The sequence below is a fragment of the Calypte anna genome, chromosome 15, assembly GCF_003957555.1.
Source record: "Calypte anna isolate BGI_N300 chromosome 15, bCalAnn1_v1.p, whole genome shotgun sequence".
Taxonomy (NCBI): domain Eukaryota; kingdom Metazoa; phylum Chordata; class Aves; order Apodiformes; family Trochilidae; genus Calypte; species Calypte anna.
In genome coordinates this window covers 2,344,653-2,358,219 of record NC_044261.1, presented here as the reverse complement: position 1 = coordinate 2,358,219, position 13,567 = coordinate 2,344,653, and the positions used below count along the sequence as shown (strand labels likewise).

General features: G+C 44.4%; 1 protein-coding gene across 1 annotated transcript in view; it reads left to right on the top strand.

Moving 5' to 3' along the window:
- The window catches only part of SETD1B (SET domain containing 1B, histone lysine methyltransferase), a 44,519-nt gene that overhangs the window by 4,466 nt on the left and 26,486 nt on the right, over positions 1–13,567 (top strand). Inside the window, exons 5-6 of the mRNA XM_030460815.1 lie at positions 672–784; positions 3,362–4,537. Coding sequence (XP_030316675.1) covers positions 672–784; positions 3,362–4,537 — 1,289 coding nt within the window. The remainder of the gene's footprint in view (positions 1–671; positions 785–3,361; positions 4,538–13,567) is intronic.

Below are 13,567 nucleotides of genomic sequence, written 5' to 3'. Positions count from 1 at the left end.
TAGTGATAAAAAATCCAGTATTAAGAAACTGGGTCTTTAGAATTTAGGAATGAAAAGGCTTGGGCTCAGCAGCAATATATTGGAGAGTTTGCTTCTCTGGCTTTTATTCTACAGAGCATGCCACTGAGCTCACCTTAAAGTAGGGGAGGGAAAAAAAAGGATCAGTCAGGGTCTTTTTGGAAAAGCAGCACTAACGGTTTTGGCCTCAACATTCCCAGGAATTGTGTTTGCATTAACAAGAGCCAGTTCCTACTAGCAAGGTGTGTTGGGAGAGCTTTCTGAAGTGGCTCTGGGTGTTGGCAGAGGCTTGTCCTTTGGATGAGAGTTTCACTTCTCAAATCTGCAAGCTATTTGCTTGACATTTTTGGGAGGAGGGAAACTGCTGCTCTCCAGAAAGCATGGTGAAGAGCAGAGCTGCCAAGCAGGCTGAGAAGAGGAAAAAACATTTAGAAACCTCCTTCTCTTGGCTGGAGCAGGGAGTGTCTGACTTCACTTGCCCAGAAGATGATTTTAAAAATGATCCCTGTGATCTTCAGAGGTGATACCTGCTCCTCTGTTAGATACAGGAGGTTGGGAGTGGTAGGGAGGTCGTGTGGATGTCAGGAATGTGTATTTTCACCTCTGCTGTGTGATTTCTGTTTTAATCAACTTTTCCATTGTGCTCTGTGCAGGTGAGACCCGCATGAGATTCTATGAGCTGCTCGTTAATGGTCTTTACACTCCTCAGACCCTTCCTGTGGGCACTGAACAGGATGTATCACCAACTGTCAATGAAACTCTCCAGGTAGGTTTGCTTGGCTTTTTTTTTTTTTTTTTTTTGAAGAATAATCTTCTAGAAAACTCCAAATAAATGCATCATTAACATTAATTTAACACTTTTAATTTAGCTGCTTTTTTCAGTCTTGCCATAGTTTCAGGGGATGCTACTAATACACATTTAAATATAACTTGCTCATAATTGCCATTGCAATTGTAACTCCCAGCAAATGCAGTGCGTGTGGCTAATCTGTATGCCAGTGTCTGCATAGCATGGTAAGTGCTTTTTGTCTCTTGGAATGAAAAATACCTACAGAACTGACAGTGTGTGCCCTATTAACATTAGAAATTCCTGCAGTTAAGAGGACTGGATCAGATCTGTCCCTGAGATGAGATTATTCCCTTGAAGTCAGGGGGAATGATTTACAGTAGTACATTTGGCCTAGCATCTGCAGTGTGTAATCCTTAGCCTGTACATTCTTCAGCCTTGCTCAAAGGCTAAAAGATGGAAGGTGTCTAATCTTGAATAGTGGCATTGATTTTCCAGGATCTTAATTAGTCACTGGAATCAGTTGTTAATAAAAGCAGCGGGCAGCATTCCTGAGGGCTTCCAGAGGTCCCTCTATATTTAGGGTACGATTCTCTAAATGGCTTTGTACAGTTCCCTGGTCCCCTGCAAAACCCACTGGGAGATGAAGGGATGGGGGGAAGTGAAACCTGTTTCTGTAAAGTCATCAGCCCCCGTGGCTTGTCAAAATGTACTTTGGTTTCCTGACTTAGGCACTCACTTTAAGACATCAAATTTGAAAAAGACATTGGCAAATGTTTTTTTTTTTTTTAATTCTTTCTACTTCTCTGCACTCTTATGACTTCATAAAATGCCATAATTTCATTAATCCTGTGATCAAATGTTTTCAGGACAGGTAGGAGCTGTATGCTGAATGTGAAAATCCCATTGATCTGAAAAAATAAAAAAATTATTCTCTTTTCCCACCAATCACCTCAACAGGAAGAAGGCAAAACCCCAGATTCCTCTTAACAAAATCATAAAGAGGCTGATTCTTCCTTACTTCCCAGCAAGGTGTTTTTAATGCCAGGTGGGAGGCGAGTAATGATTTTGCTATGAATCTGCTACGAGCAGGACCTGGCTTTTCATTTCTGCTGGTTAAAGCACATCTCAAAACCAGACAGATTTGTTCTTACTCCTTTTTCAGGGTTAACAGCAAAACACTTAATTGACGGTATGCCCCAGAGTAGTTCTTGCTGTAATTATCTTTAAGATTGTTTCTCTAGTTATTGTCTTCGTGTATTATATTAGTATCTTGAATTGATTTTTTTCCCAATTACCACCAAAATTATTGTGTTGTGGGTAACTTTAACTGTTTGCATCATGTTCTTGTCACTAGAATCTGCCAACAAGCTTGTTTGCTGTTGTAATTTAGTAAACTACTGACATTTGCTTTCCCCCTCATGCAGAACAGCAAAATCTGACAGTGCTGCAAGCCACAATCCCTGCCTCCAGGTCATGTCCAAACCCCACTGAAAAACAATCCACATCACATGTACCCTGTTGCAGTCAGGTTGTTTTAAGGGTCTCTCTGTTCACCTGTCTTTGGGAAAAGAGCAGTCAGTTTATAATCTCACCAGTTTGCTATTCTGGGGTGGTTTTGGGGAGCTGAAGCTCAGTCCTGGCTTTTTTTGCCACCTGGAGGATTCTCACTGAGCTCTTGCTTTGCATTATGGAAAATTGATTCTGGCGCTGATGCGACACAACAGCTTGGCACTGTTGTGACTCTACAGAGACTGAGCTGGAGCAGGGCTGCTCCTAGAAAACCCCCTGAATGTGCCTGTAAAGTGAGTTGCAGAGCAATTATTTGACTGCTTTGTAGGGTTTTAGTTTGAAACGCCATAATCAGTGGTGCTGTACCTGAATGTTTTTCTTTGAGAAGGGATTTGAAATGGGTTTGTAGCAGTTGAGAACTTTTGTGCCTTTTATACCTTCTTGGTATAAAAGAGATATACCTTCTTTTATCACCTTCTCCCTTCTTGTTACTGATGAACACATGGTAGAGAGGGTGGTGGGTCAGCTTCCTTAGTTGGCCCCACACAAAGCCCTGCTGCATAGGTTTGATTCCAGGCTGGCAGTTTGCTGATTTGTATGTTCTGATTTGTTCCCAAAAAGAAGTTAAACTGATAGTTTCATATCTCAGAATTTTCTGCATTATCTTTGCTATTTAGACAAGCCTTGCATAGTTGATAGAAACTGAAGCTCTTTTAGCTAAAAGTATTGTGCAAATCCCCTGTTCACCTGATGCTCCTGGGCATAGCTTTTAAGGACCACTGTTGTATCTGCTTTCTTCTTCCTCTTATTAGAGAAGTTTCTCTTTACTTGTGCTTTTCTTTTAAATCAAAGAGAACTGTTGATGATGAATAATGGTTTGTGTTTTCAGGGATGCTGTAAGCTTTTTCTGTTGCATTTCTTTTTTTGCCATGGCAGTTAGTGCAAACTCCTGGATAACTGGATCCCCTGAAAACCAAACAGATTCAACAAATATTTTTGGAAAAAGGTTGTGTTTAGGTGCTTTTCTCTCTTCTGTTTTTCTAGCTGACAGATTCCCTGAAGCGTTTGAAAGACAGCAACCTTTCCTCTGCTGGATCATCTGTTACCCCCAACAGCAGCACACCCTTTTCCCATGACACAGCCTATTCCAGCTGTCGGCAAGACACCCCAAACTCCTACAGCCAATTTACCCCGCAGTCCCAAGGAACACCTCACACCCCACGGTTAGGGACGCCGTTTTCCCAGGATTCCACCTATTCTAGTCGTCAGACAACCCCCGTGTACCATTTTGGACAGGACAGTGGGTACAAATCCAGGAGACATGACACAAAATTTACAGATGCTTACAACCGTCGCCCAGGACATCACTATGTTCATAACTCAGCTGGTGTTTACCGAGGGACGGAGCATCAGTTTAGTACCTTCAAATCCCATCAGCAAGAGCCAGTTCAGTTCTCAATCACTCCTCCCCTGAGCCACTCTAGTTCTTCAAGCTATAAATCTGCCTTCTCTCCCTACCAAGCACCAGCTGTTTTTCCCCAATCTGATGAGCAGCAGTTTCCCCAGACTTCCAGGGAAACGGAGTACCGAAGACCTGCGCCTCCTCCCGCTGAGATGGTCGTGGAAAGCAGTGCTGCCACCAACATTGATTTTGTCCCAGTGAAGGAGAAACAGGAGGAGCCTCCTCCCTTGCCTGATTCAAACTCTGCTCCTGAACCGAGCACAGCATCCTTCTCTCAGACCCCAGAGAGAAGTGAGACCCCTGGCACCCCCACCATGGAGTCTGAAATGCAGCATAACAGTTTAGACTCAAGGATTGAGATGCTCCTAAAAGAGCAGAGAACAAAGTTACCCTTTCTTAACGAGCACGACTCGGATAACGAGGTCCGAATGGAAGGTAGCCCTATCTCCTCTTCTTCTTCCCAGCTCTCTCCCATCCCAATGTACGGTTCAAACTCTCAGCCTGGTTACAGAGGTCAGACTCCTTCCTCACGCCCTTCCAGCACAGGCTTGGAGGACATCAGTCCAACACCGTTACCTGACTCTGATGACGACGAGCCCATCCCTGGGACAGCTTCTCTGAGTCAGAATTCCAGGGGGACATCAGAGGCCAGCATGACTCCCATTGATCAGCTGAGCCGGACCTCCAAAATTGAGACCTTGGAGGCTAAAGAAATGGTGCCTGGTGACCAGACTCCAACTTCAGAAAAAATGGACGAGGTAAGTGAGTTGGAACTGAGTTACAGAGCTTTGTGTGTACCCCTGGAGCCAGGCAGGGCAGGGAGTTGCTCTTTTCTTTTGGTGTCATTAGAATGTAGAGTTTCTGGTGGTTTTTTCTTTTACTCAAGCGGCCTGGAAATGAGATACAAAGTGATGGTCTTAATTAAATTGCCAGTGTCCAGCTTTCCTTGTTTATAATAGTAGCCTGCTGCAATTTATAGCTTTAGGAGAGCTCAAGGACTGCACAAACCACGGAAGTTTGGCCAGTGCTTGTGCTGTGTGGATGTCCTGAGTGTCAACAGACACTTAAGCCACTGGAGAAGTTAATCAAGCACTTTTTTGCCATTGCTTTGGTCCCTGAGTGTGGGGGGGATGTGTATGCACACACTTGCTGAACGGGGCTTTCATGTTACACTGATGTATCGAGTGTACACTTGGTTTGATAGCTCTCCAGCTATTTATGCCATCTGGTTTGAACGGGAGATGGCTGCTGGGTTTTAATATTCACTTTGCTCTGTTGTAAGGGGAATGTAGTTGGCTTGTGGAGTATGTGCTCCACTGGCTCTTCAATAATGGAGCCGAGCTTGCTGCCTCTGCTGGGGTATTTGTTGCTCAAGGGGCAGCAAGAGCCGAATTGGATAGAGTGGTGTTAGCGGACAGAGAAATTATGTTGCATGTCCTGTCTCTTTGGGAGGTCTGTGGCAATAAATGTGAGTATCCCTGCAGTGGATGTGTCAGTCCAGCTCTGCTGTGTCAAGGAACCGTCAAAATAATGTTTACAAATGCCAGACCCTTTCTCCTCAGTGTTTGTAATACTTGTGCAAGCAAATTAAACTGCTTTCCCTGGTGTGCAAGAATTCAGCAGTAAGGGGACTTCAACCAGCTTGTGTAAATGCCCCAAGTGTGGCAGATCAATTTAATTTTCTCATGAAAGTTTGCTGGGGTTGAGCTGACAGCCTGGATTTCCCTCCAGTGGTCTGCAGTGGTCCAGGTTTTAGGCCTGGAAGTGGCTTTTTTTCAGGAGAGGGGGAGCTGCTCCTGGAGGTGCAGGCTTTGCTGAATGCTTCACTGGAGGAAAAGCGCTGCAGCAGTGACATAGTGCAGGTCTCAGGGAAAAAAATGTAACTGTACTGGATATTTTGTTTTTTCTACAACCCTTTCCAAACCTGATTGTCCTTGAAGTTGCCAGTTTAGCCTTTGAAACAATTCAGCTGCTTGAGGTCTCATTCATCAACTCGGCTGGCCTAGGCTCCCCTCTTGGGAGGCGAGTCCTTGGCGGGTGGGACCTGATGATGTATTAATTAGGAATGAAGTTTTGATTCCTTGAGCTCTGTCTGGCGGTTTAAGAGGGGATGCTTGTAGTTTGTCTGAAAAAATTATGAAGACAACCCTCTTCTCGTTGCCATTCTGGGCTTGTACCTGCTGTCCTTTCCCTGGTGCAAGTGAATTGCAGCCAATTCTGAGCATGTTTAGGAAGATGGATGAATGCCAGCGTGGTATGTGGGGTCAGGCACTCTCTGTAGCTGAGATCAGTGTTGAGGGGACTGGCTGGGATGTTATATTTGTAGGTTGTGATATGGGGCAGCAGTGTGCTGACGTTGAAGCCCATGTTAAGTCTTTGTCTCCCCTTAATGAGATGCTGGTGTCAGAAGTTCACATCAATGGTTCTGTGGTACAAAACGATAGAAATGCCTGGATCCTCTGCAGAAGTCAGAAAGGTGGTGACAGGGTCTCCGTGCAGGTCACTGCTGCCTTAATTGTCTCCTGCCCCCCAGAAAAGTTTGATGTTTGTTGTTGGAGCTGTTTAGTCAGCCCTCCTCTTGGTTACAAATCACACTAAACTATTCTGGCATGTTTGAAAAGTTGCCTGTGCCTTTCATTGCTCCTTCTGATGCACTAAAAACGATCTCCATGTGTTTTTGCTTCCTTCCCCCACCCTTATCCCCCCACAGTTTTTTGCTTTAGAAAAAGGCTCTCCTGGCTTCTCTCTCTTCTGCTGGAGGAGCAGAGCTGAACAGTGACTTCACATAGGCTGAAATTTGAGCTGCAGCTTTCCAACTGAGTTAGAGAGAGGCATTGAGTCTGTCTAAGGGCTGGAAAGCTGAACCTCCGGCTTCAGCCTATTGTGATCCCACTATTCAACTTCAGTCCTTCAGACAATCCTCCTGCAAAACAGAGGGCAGGCAGACCAGAATATTTGTAGTGACTCTGTGGTGTGGGGTACAGAGGAGAAATGATACAGTAGCATAGGGAGACCTCATTAAATATCACAAGGAAGCAATAACAGGCAGAGGCTCTGAACTTATTTACTTCATATTTGGCTCTTCAAGGGCTGGAGCAGCCCTGGGCCAGCTCTCTTTGGGTGGGTGCTCTAGCTGGGAAAAAATTAGGATTCATAAGGATCATAAGTTGCAGGGAAGTTTTTCCTGAGACAGTGAGTGCTTTTCAAGGACCTACTCCTGTTTCCCAGGAAAACAAGGATGATTTTTGTCAACAATAGAGAATGCAGTAACATTTGTTCTATAGGTGAAGTGCTGCCTAATTTTCAGGGAAGTTAACCACCCTTGCTTGCCATAAGTAAAGGAGGTACAGTCAAGCCCCAGAGACTGCTCTGATGCATCATGCAAGACCCCAGAGTTTAATTTCAAGATCCAGTATCATTCTCCTAAGCCAGAGCTTGGCAGGGAGTTTGGGAGTGGGAGAGGAAGGGCTGTGTGCATCTGTCTGCAACACCCAACTCCAGCTAATCTCAGGGCAGTGATTATGGTCTGCAGAGAAAGTCCTGCTAAGCTTAGCCAAGGGATGAGTGCTGAGAGATGGGACAGAGCAGGATGTGGACAGTACAAGGCAGGAGGAGAAAAGAGATCCTTGACAAACAGCACAACTTGCCAGCCTAGAGACAAGGCAGAGAAGGCTTTTCCAAGAAACTAGAAGATGGCAAGGAAAGAAAACAGCTGAGCTGTGTTGTTATTCTAGGAAAAAAATTGAGAGTAGCAATATACAAACTTTCCTTCCTATGTTCCTGAGAGATAACAAGGAAAGAATTGTAATAATTTGTTTTTTACAGGATCTTTACTGTTTTAGAAGTGCAAAGGTTAAGTAAGTACAGTTTGAAGTTTTGACATCCCATTTGAGCCAGGTCTTGGTTTTGCTTGGCTTGTTACAGGAAGAGGCCCTGCCTGTGTGTGCTGGGGAGGGCAGCAGCTTTACAACAGGTCACTTGGTTGTGTGTTGATGATGCCTTTTGTGTTTCACCTTTTGAACATACTAGTGTGTGTGCATAGCCAGTGTGCAACAGGAAGACCATATGATTGGTAGTGGTATTTTTGCTGATTTACAATGAAAAATAATTCTAATTCATGGCTCAACTCACTACTGTCTTTTTGGTAGTTTGGCTAAGCACCTGGTACTGTGGTGGGAGGGGTGCCTTAAAAATGCCAAAGATAATAATAAAAATTAAGATCCTGAAACAAGAATGAGGTGAGAGCAGTTCTGCTGCTTGCTGTGAATTTTACCAAATAGTTTGGGAAGCAAACTGGAAGTCACACAGTGACTAGAGCACTGGAGACCCCCAAAGCAACTGCTCTCGGCAGCACACTCAGTGTCTTACTCAGCTGTTGTGAAAGTTTCTAATGCTGTGCTGGATGCTGAGGTGCCTTTTACAGGACAGCATTGACATCCCTGTGACAAGCTGTGTGTGTACAGTGGATCCTCTGGCAGTTTGTGACCCAGGGAGCATTTCTGAGCTGTGCTTACACATAGATGAGGTGGGTCAGGCTCAGCTCTACAGTGAGCTCTGCTGAAGTCCCTGAGGTTACATCTGGGCTGAATTTGCACTTTGCATTGTAGTGTCTATGGGTTCTTCTGTGATTGTGGCCAGAACTGGAAGAAATTGATGTTGAAGTGTCACATTGTCCCTCCAGAGCCTTAGCAGGATGCAGTGACATTCTCCTCAAGACACTGCAGGGTGTCTTGAGCTGCTCCACACCTCTGCATCCCCATCCAGACCAGGCTGTGTTTCAGTAGCTGGTGGATGATTCCCCTTTCCTACAGAGCCAAGTTGAACCTTTAGCTGTCATGAGCAGCTGAGAGAGAAAGCAGTGCCCCAGTAATGTCCAGGCAGGGAGGAGAACTGCCAGGAGTTTCTTTGCCAGCAGTACCTGCAATTGTTGCCCCTTGGAGCTGTGCTGTGTGGGGGTTTGTTGGTCTGTGCCTGCAGAAGGATGCTTTCTTCTGTACCCCACTCCCATCTGAGGGTTGTGTAGGGTCAGAGGCATCCTTCTGTTCTTGGAATGTTGACAATGGGTTAGATGGACCCTCCTAAAGATCAACCCAAACACATTCTGCTATGGGCTGGTGAGTGCAGAAGTGATTTATTCAAGGTAAATGCGTGGTAAGGATGAGAAGGTAGAGCTTAAAGAGCAAGGAAATTTGATACCTTGGTTTCCAGAGTAACTGTGTAAGAGCCCTTATGCCCATAAGTAGCTGTTATGTATGTATAATATATATGGGTACACCTGGGATCCAATTTATAAGTAGAGATTCATCATTTCTGGAGGGAGATGGGGGGAGTAGATATGGGGAATGGTTGCTCTGAATGTATTTCTTTAATTGACAAAGGGAGAAAAACCCGAGAGCTGTGATTTATGCCCAGTCTCATAAACACTTTTTCAAATTTTCCTGCCTCCTGAGCTCTTGCAAATGTGATCATGCCTGACAGAACTGGTTCCTAATGGAAACTCAAAAAATAGGTATATGTTATGACCATGAATTTCCAGTAATGCTGCCAGCCAATGCCCGGGCAGCAAAGATGTGGATGACTGCTGTGGTTTTACATGTGAATTACAGCAGCAATACTAAACCTGTGAAATTAAAATGAGAGTGAGCTGCTTAAACTGTGGGTTCAGTTCTGCCCTCCCTGACCCAGGTGCAACAGCAGTGAGAAGCCATAGGGACTTCAGGGGATCTTAGAGAGTTTAAGCTTGTTCAGAAAAGAAAGGCAGCACACAAATCCCTCCAGAGGTGATTTAAATATGACACTGCCCTGGACCTTAGAGATCTGTTCAGAGGAGAGAGCACACTGGGACAGGACTGCAGCCCTACATCCTTCTGGGGATTCTCAGAGCTGAGGGTCAGTTCCCATATAACCATGCCAAGGAATCCTGGTTCCTGAAGCAGTGGAAATGCAGGGTATTGTTATGTTTTTTCTTTTTTTCCAGAGCTGATACTGGAAGACCACAGGCAGGGACTGCTTCCTTGTACATCTGATTCATTTATCACATGGCAACCTGCTGCTTCTACAAATTTTTTTGTGAAGTAAAGAAGTCTGTTCATGTTTTCTGAATTGTATTTGATTTTTGACTTTGTGTTTGGCTCCAGTTTGATTCTTGGAGTTCTCATAAGGCTGAAGCAGAGCAGAGGGTTTGACCAACCAAATGTATTCAATATAGGAAGCAGCAAGAGGTATCAAGCCCAGTGTGAGTTTTTACAGTCACTTTTTTAGCTCAGAATTGGATAGGATTCTCTTGGTGTTCCTGGTGAAGCACCCTGTCCTAGGTGCATGCTTATGGTGGGGAATAAAAAAAAAGAGAAATACTTGACTGTTAATGGTTTGGGGTTTTTGCATGCCTAACAACATTCAGGAGAATGAAAGAACATATTTCTTTTTGATGACAGAGCTACAAATGGTGAAATGCTGCAGAGTGTCACTGAAGAATAGAAAGCAGGCTGTGGTTGGGAGGCTGAGTTGTTCTTTCACTCTCTTCACACCAGGCCAAAACTTTGAGGCTTTTCCATTTTGCATACCTAATAGAAATGACATTGCCATCCCTTTTTATAAATCACTGTTGCAGGTTATACCCTTGCCACTAGCTCAGCTTGTTGGCTCTTTTGTCACCAGTGACTTCCTGTAAATTTTCAGTTCCTGGTGAACTGGGTCTGTATAATTGTTTGTTAACAGGTAGAGCACTGCTTATTTTGTGTTTATTTAATCTATAGATGCTCTGCTGCACTGGACACTTGAATCCAAATTACAAAATTACAATGTTTAACCTTAGCATATAGCTTATGGTGGAATAGTATTTGCAAGCCTGCAAGCTTGCAAACACTGTAAACTATTTTAACAGTTAGAAAGCCCTTGGCATCTCCCTTTTGCTGTTTACAGGGTTCTTCCTATTCTTCTCAACCCTCAGGTTTTTGCAGTGACAATATTTAATGTTCAGATATCACAAATGCAGCCTGTGAAGCCTCATATTGAAGTGACACATTCTCCTCACAGTTTCTCCAGCCCATTATCATTCTGGTTTCATTTTGTATCTGGTGGTTTTGAAAAGTGACCAAGGGAATGCAGACAAGTTACTGGATGGCAGCGTGTGTTGCAACACACAGTGACACCGAGAAAATGTGCCAGTGTGTTAGGTAATCAGTAGAAATATTGAGAAAATAATTGCTGTTAACATATTGTGCTGGCAGCCACCAGAACAGCAATAATTTCTGGGTCTGATTTTGAAGGAGCAGCCACTGTGTTCTATATGTGTCTGTGTCTGACACAGAGCAGTGAACAGACGAGTGCTTATTCAAATTTCTGCTGGCTGTTGCCTTTCCTGGAGTTCTCTAAATAGATGCAGTCCATCAGTAGAACATTTTGGGGTGGTTTTTTTTTTTTTGTATGCATCAGTTTTGAGTCTGGACTTTGCCAGCCCCTTCTATTAATTTTAATTTTCAGTTTAGGGTACTTGTTTGTACCTTGTGAAGATGGGGCAGAACTCAAAATGAAACCTGCGAGTGGTTAACTCTGCACATCACGTACCTGCCAAGGAGGGCTCCTTTGACTCAGACACATTACTGCTGGCTCAGGATTTATTATGAAAGTGCAATGCTTGCTTTTGGAAATGCCCACTCATCATGAGGAAAAGGTTGCTAAAATTCCTCAGCTCCTAAAAACAACATATTTTTTTTTAAAAAAGTCTTTTAAAATCTTTTTTATTTACTTAGGGCTAAAATAAAGCCAGTGGCTGCTTTCACCAGTTTCCAGAAGTGCAGAGGCACGATGAGGTCAAGATGCATGCAAAATAACAAGATGGCAAATTGGGGTTTCTAATTTCTTCCCAGGTTGGAATAGGTTCACTCCTCTGGGCACTGCAGAAGTGTTGCTTGAGGAGCAGTTTGAGTAGAGGAAGTTGTTGGTGGCTTGGGCTTCAGCAATCGCTCTTTGCATAGAAGGCACCACGAACATGGTGCAGGCACGGTGTGGGGAGGAAGCAAAACTGCTGCTTGAACTCAAAGCTGGCAGCAGTTCTTGTGGTTTGGAGGCTTGGTTGCAGAAGGGCCAGATGCAGAACTTCCAATTTTCACTTGTTGAGACTTGGGTGTTTCAACTTAGGCTCTTTATGCTGGCATTTGGTTTTGCTGGCTGCTCTGGACGTGTGTGGTTTGTGGAGTATGTATTTCTGTGGAGTTGATAACTGTGCACTAAGTGCAATTTATCACACACCTTTGACCAGCTCACCTGTGTTTTGCTTCATCTCTCTCTCTCCATATTGGGCAGTAAGTCAGGGAGGTCATTAGGAAAATGTCTCTTAGAATGGTGAGGAGCAGAAGGAGAGAAGCAGTGGTGGGTTTACCAGGGTCCAGTCCTTCCCATCTCTCTTCCTTGCCTGTACCTTCAAGCATTCAAGGTGAGATGTCATGACACTTACCACCAGATTCCCTGTATTGATGAGTCCAGTGGTGTGGAGCTATAGGAAGAAGAGGGCAGAGGATGGTGGTACAGGTTGGGTGACGTGACGGAAGGGCTGGGCTGGACTGGGCTTTGGTTTTGCTGGGTTTGACACAGCCCTTTGCTGGCCTGACCAAGGAATCGGATGTCTGCTGCTTTTGTGGGTGGTGTGGTGTGAGAGCTGCTTCCAGATTTTTTCCAAGCAGAGCTGTGTTTCACCATGAGCTGTACAGTTTTATGTTTATATCCAAGTGGTGTGTCCTCCTCCCTGCTGTGCAGGATTAACATGCCTTGCACATGTTGAGGAGCCATTCCCTCTGCAGCCTGGGGAGGGATTGCTGAAGTAGGCGGCTTCTTTCCAGGTTTTTCTTCTCCCAGAGGAGCTTGTTATTTCTGGTGCCTTGTGTGTCCCATTCAAAACAAAACATATATATATTTCAGGTGATAGCAGTGTTACTTGGTGGAAGCAGGAGCTGGTTTAATGTGGGCACACAGCTCTGAGGACAGTTTCCCAATCCAGGCCTTGTTGCTAAGCAGTCGCCAAACGGGGCATTTTGGTCAGCAGATGTGGCTGAGAATTTCCAGTGCAGATAATTGAAATACTGTCTTTGAAGGATGCAGATAAATGTGAGCAACTGTTATCGTGGTGCTACAAGCATTTTGCTATTGTCCAGGAAAAAATAGTACTTGCAAAATATGAAAATCTTTAGTACTGCATAATATTATTTAAATTACAGTAAAAAATAAAGGGCAATCTACCATTTGAGAATGTGCCATGGAAATGTCTGCAAAAGGATGTGTTTTGACAAGGGAATCTCATTGAATTTATTTGCTTGTTAATACAATATCAGGTGGGATGTATCTCCCACATTACATCAGAAATGTGGTAACAGCAGATGGCTTTGCAAACTTGAGGCATATTCCAGTGTAACTGGGTTCTAGTGAGGCACAACTTTAGTATCACATCCAGTAAATCATCTTGATCATTTTAGCAAAGCTTTTAAAATCAAGTAAGTGTCACCAATATGAAGAGGCCTGAAGGAACCTAAGGGCTGGGCTGGTGAGTCCAGGGAGCAGGGCACGGGTCTTCTGCCTGGGTGCCTGCCGCCCTTCCTCTTGAGCAGGACCTCAGTGGTTGAGCTTGATGGTGGCTTTGCTGCAAGAGGATGTCCCTCTGCTATTCATGACCAGTAGATTAGGATGTGATCTTGTTCCTCTAGTTGCTGGTAGGCCTGTCTTCCACATCTAATCCTTTTTTAAAGCCATCTGCACTTCTGAGTCTTTGCTGTATCCTGTGGCAGTGAGGTGCACAG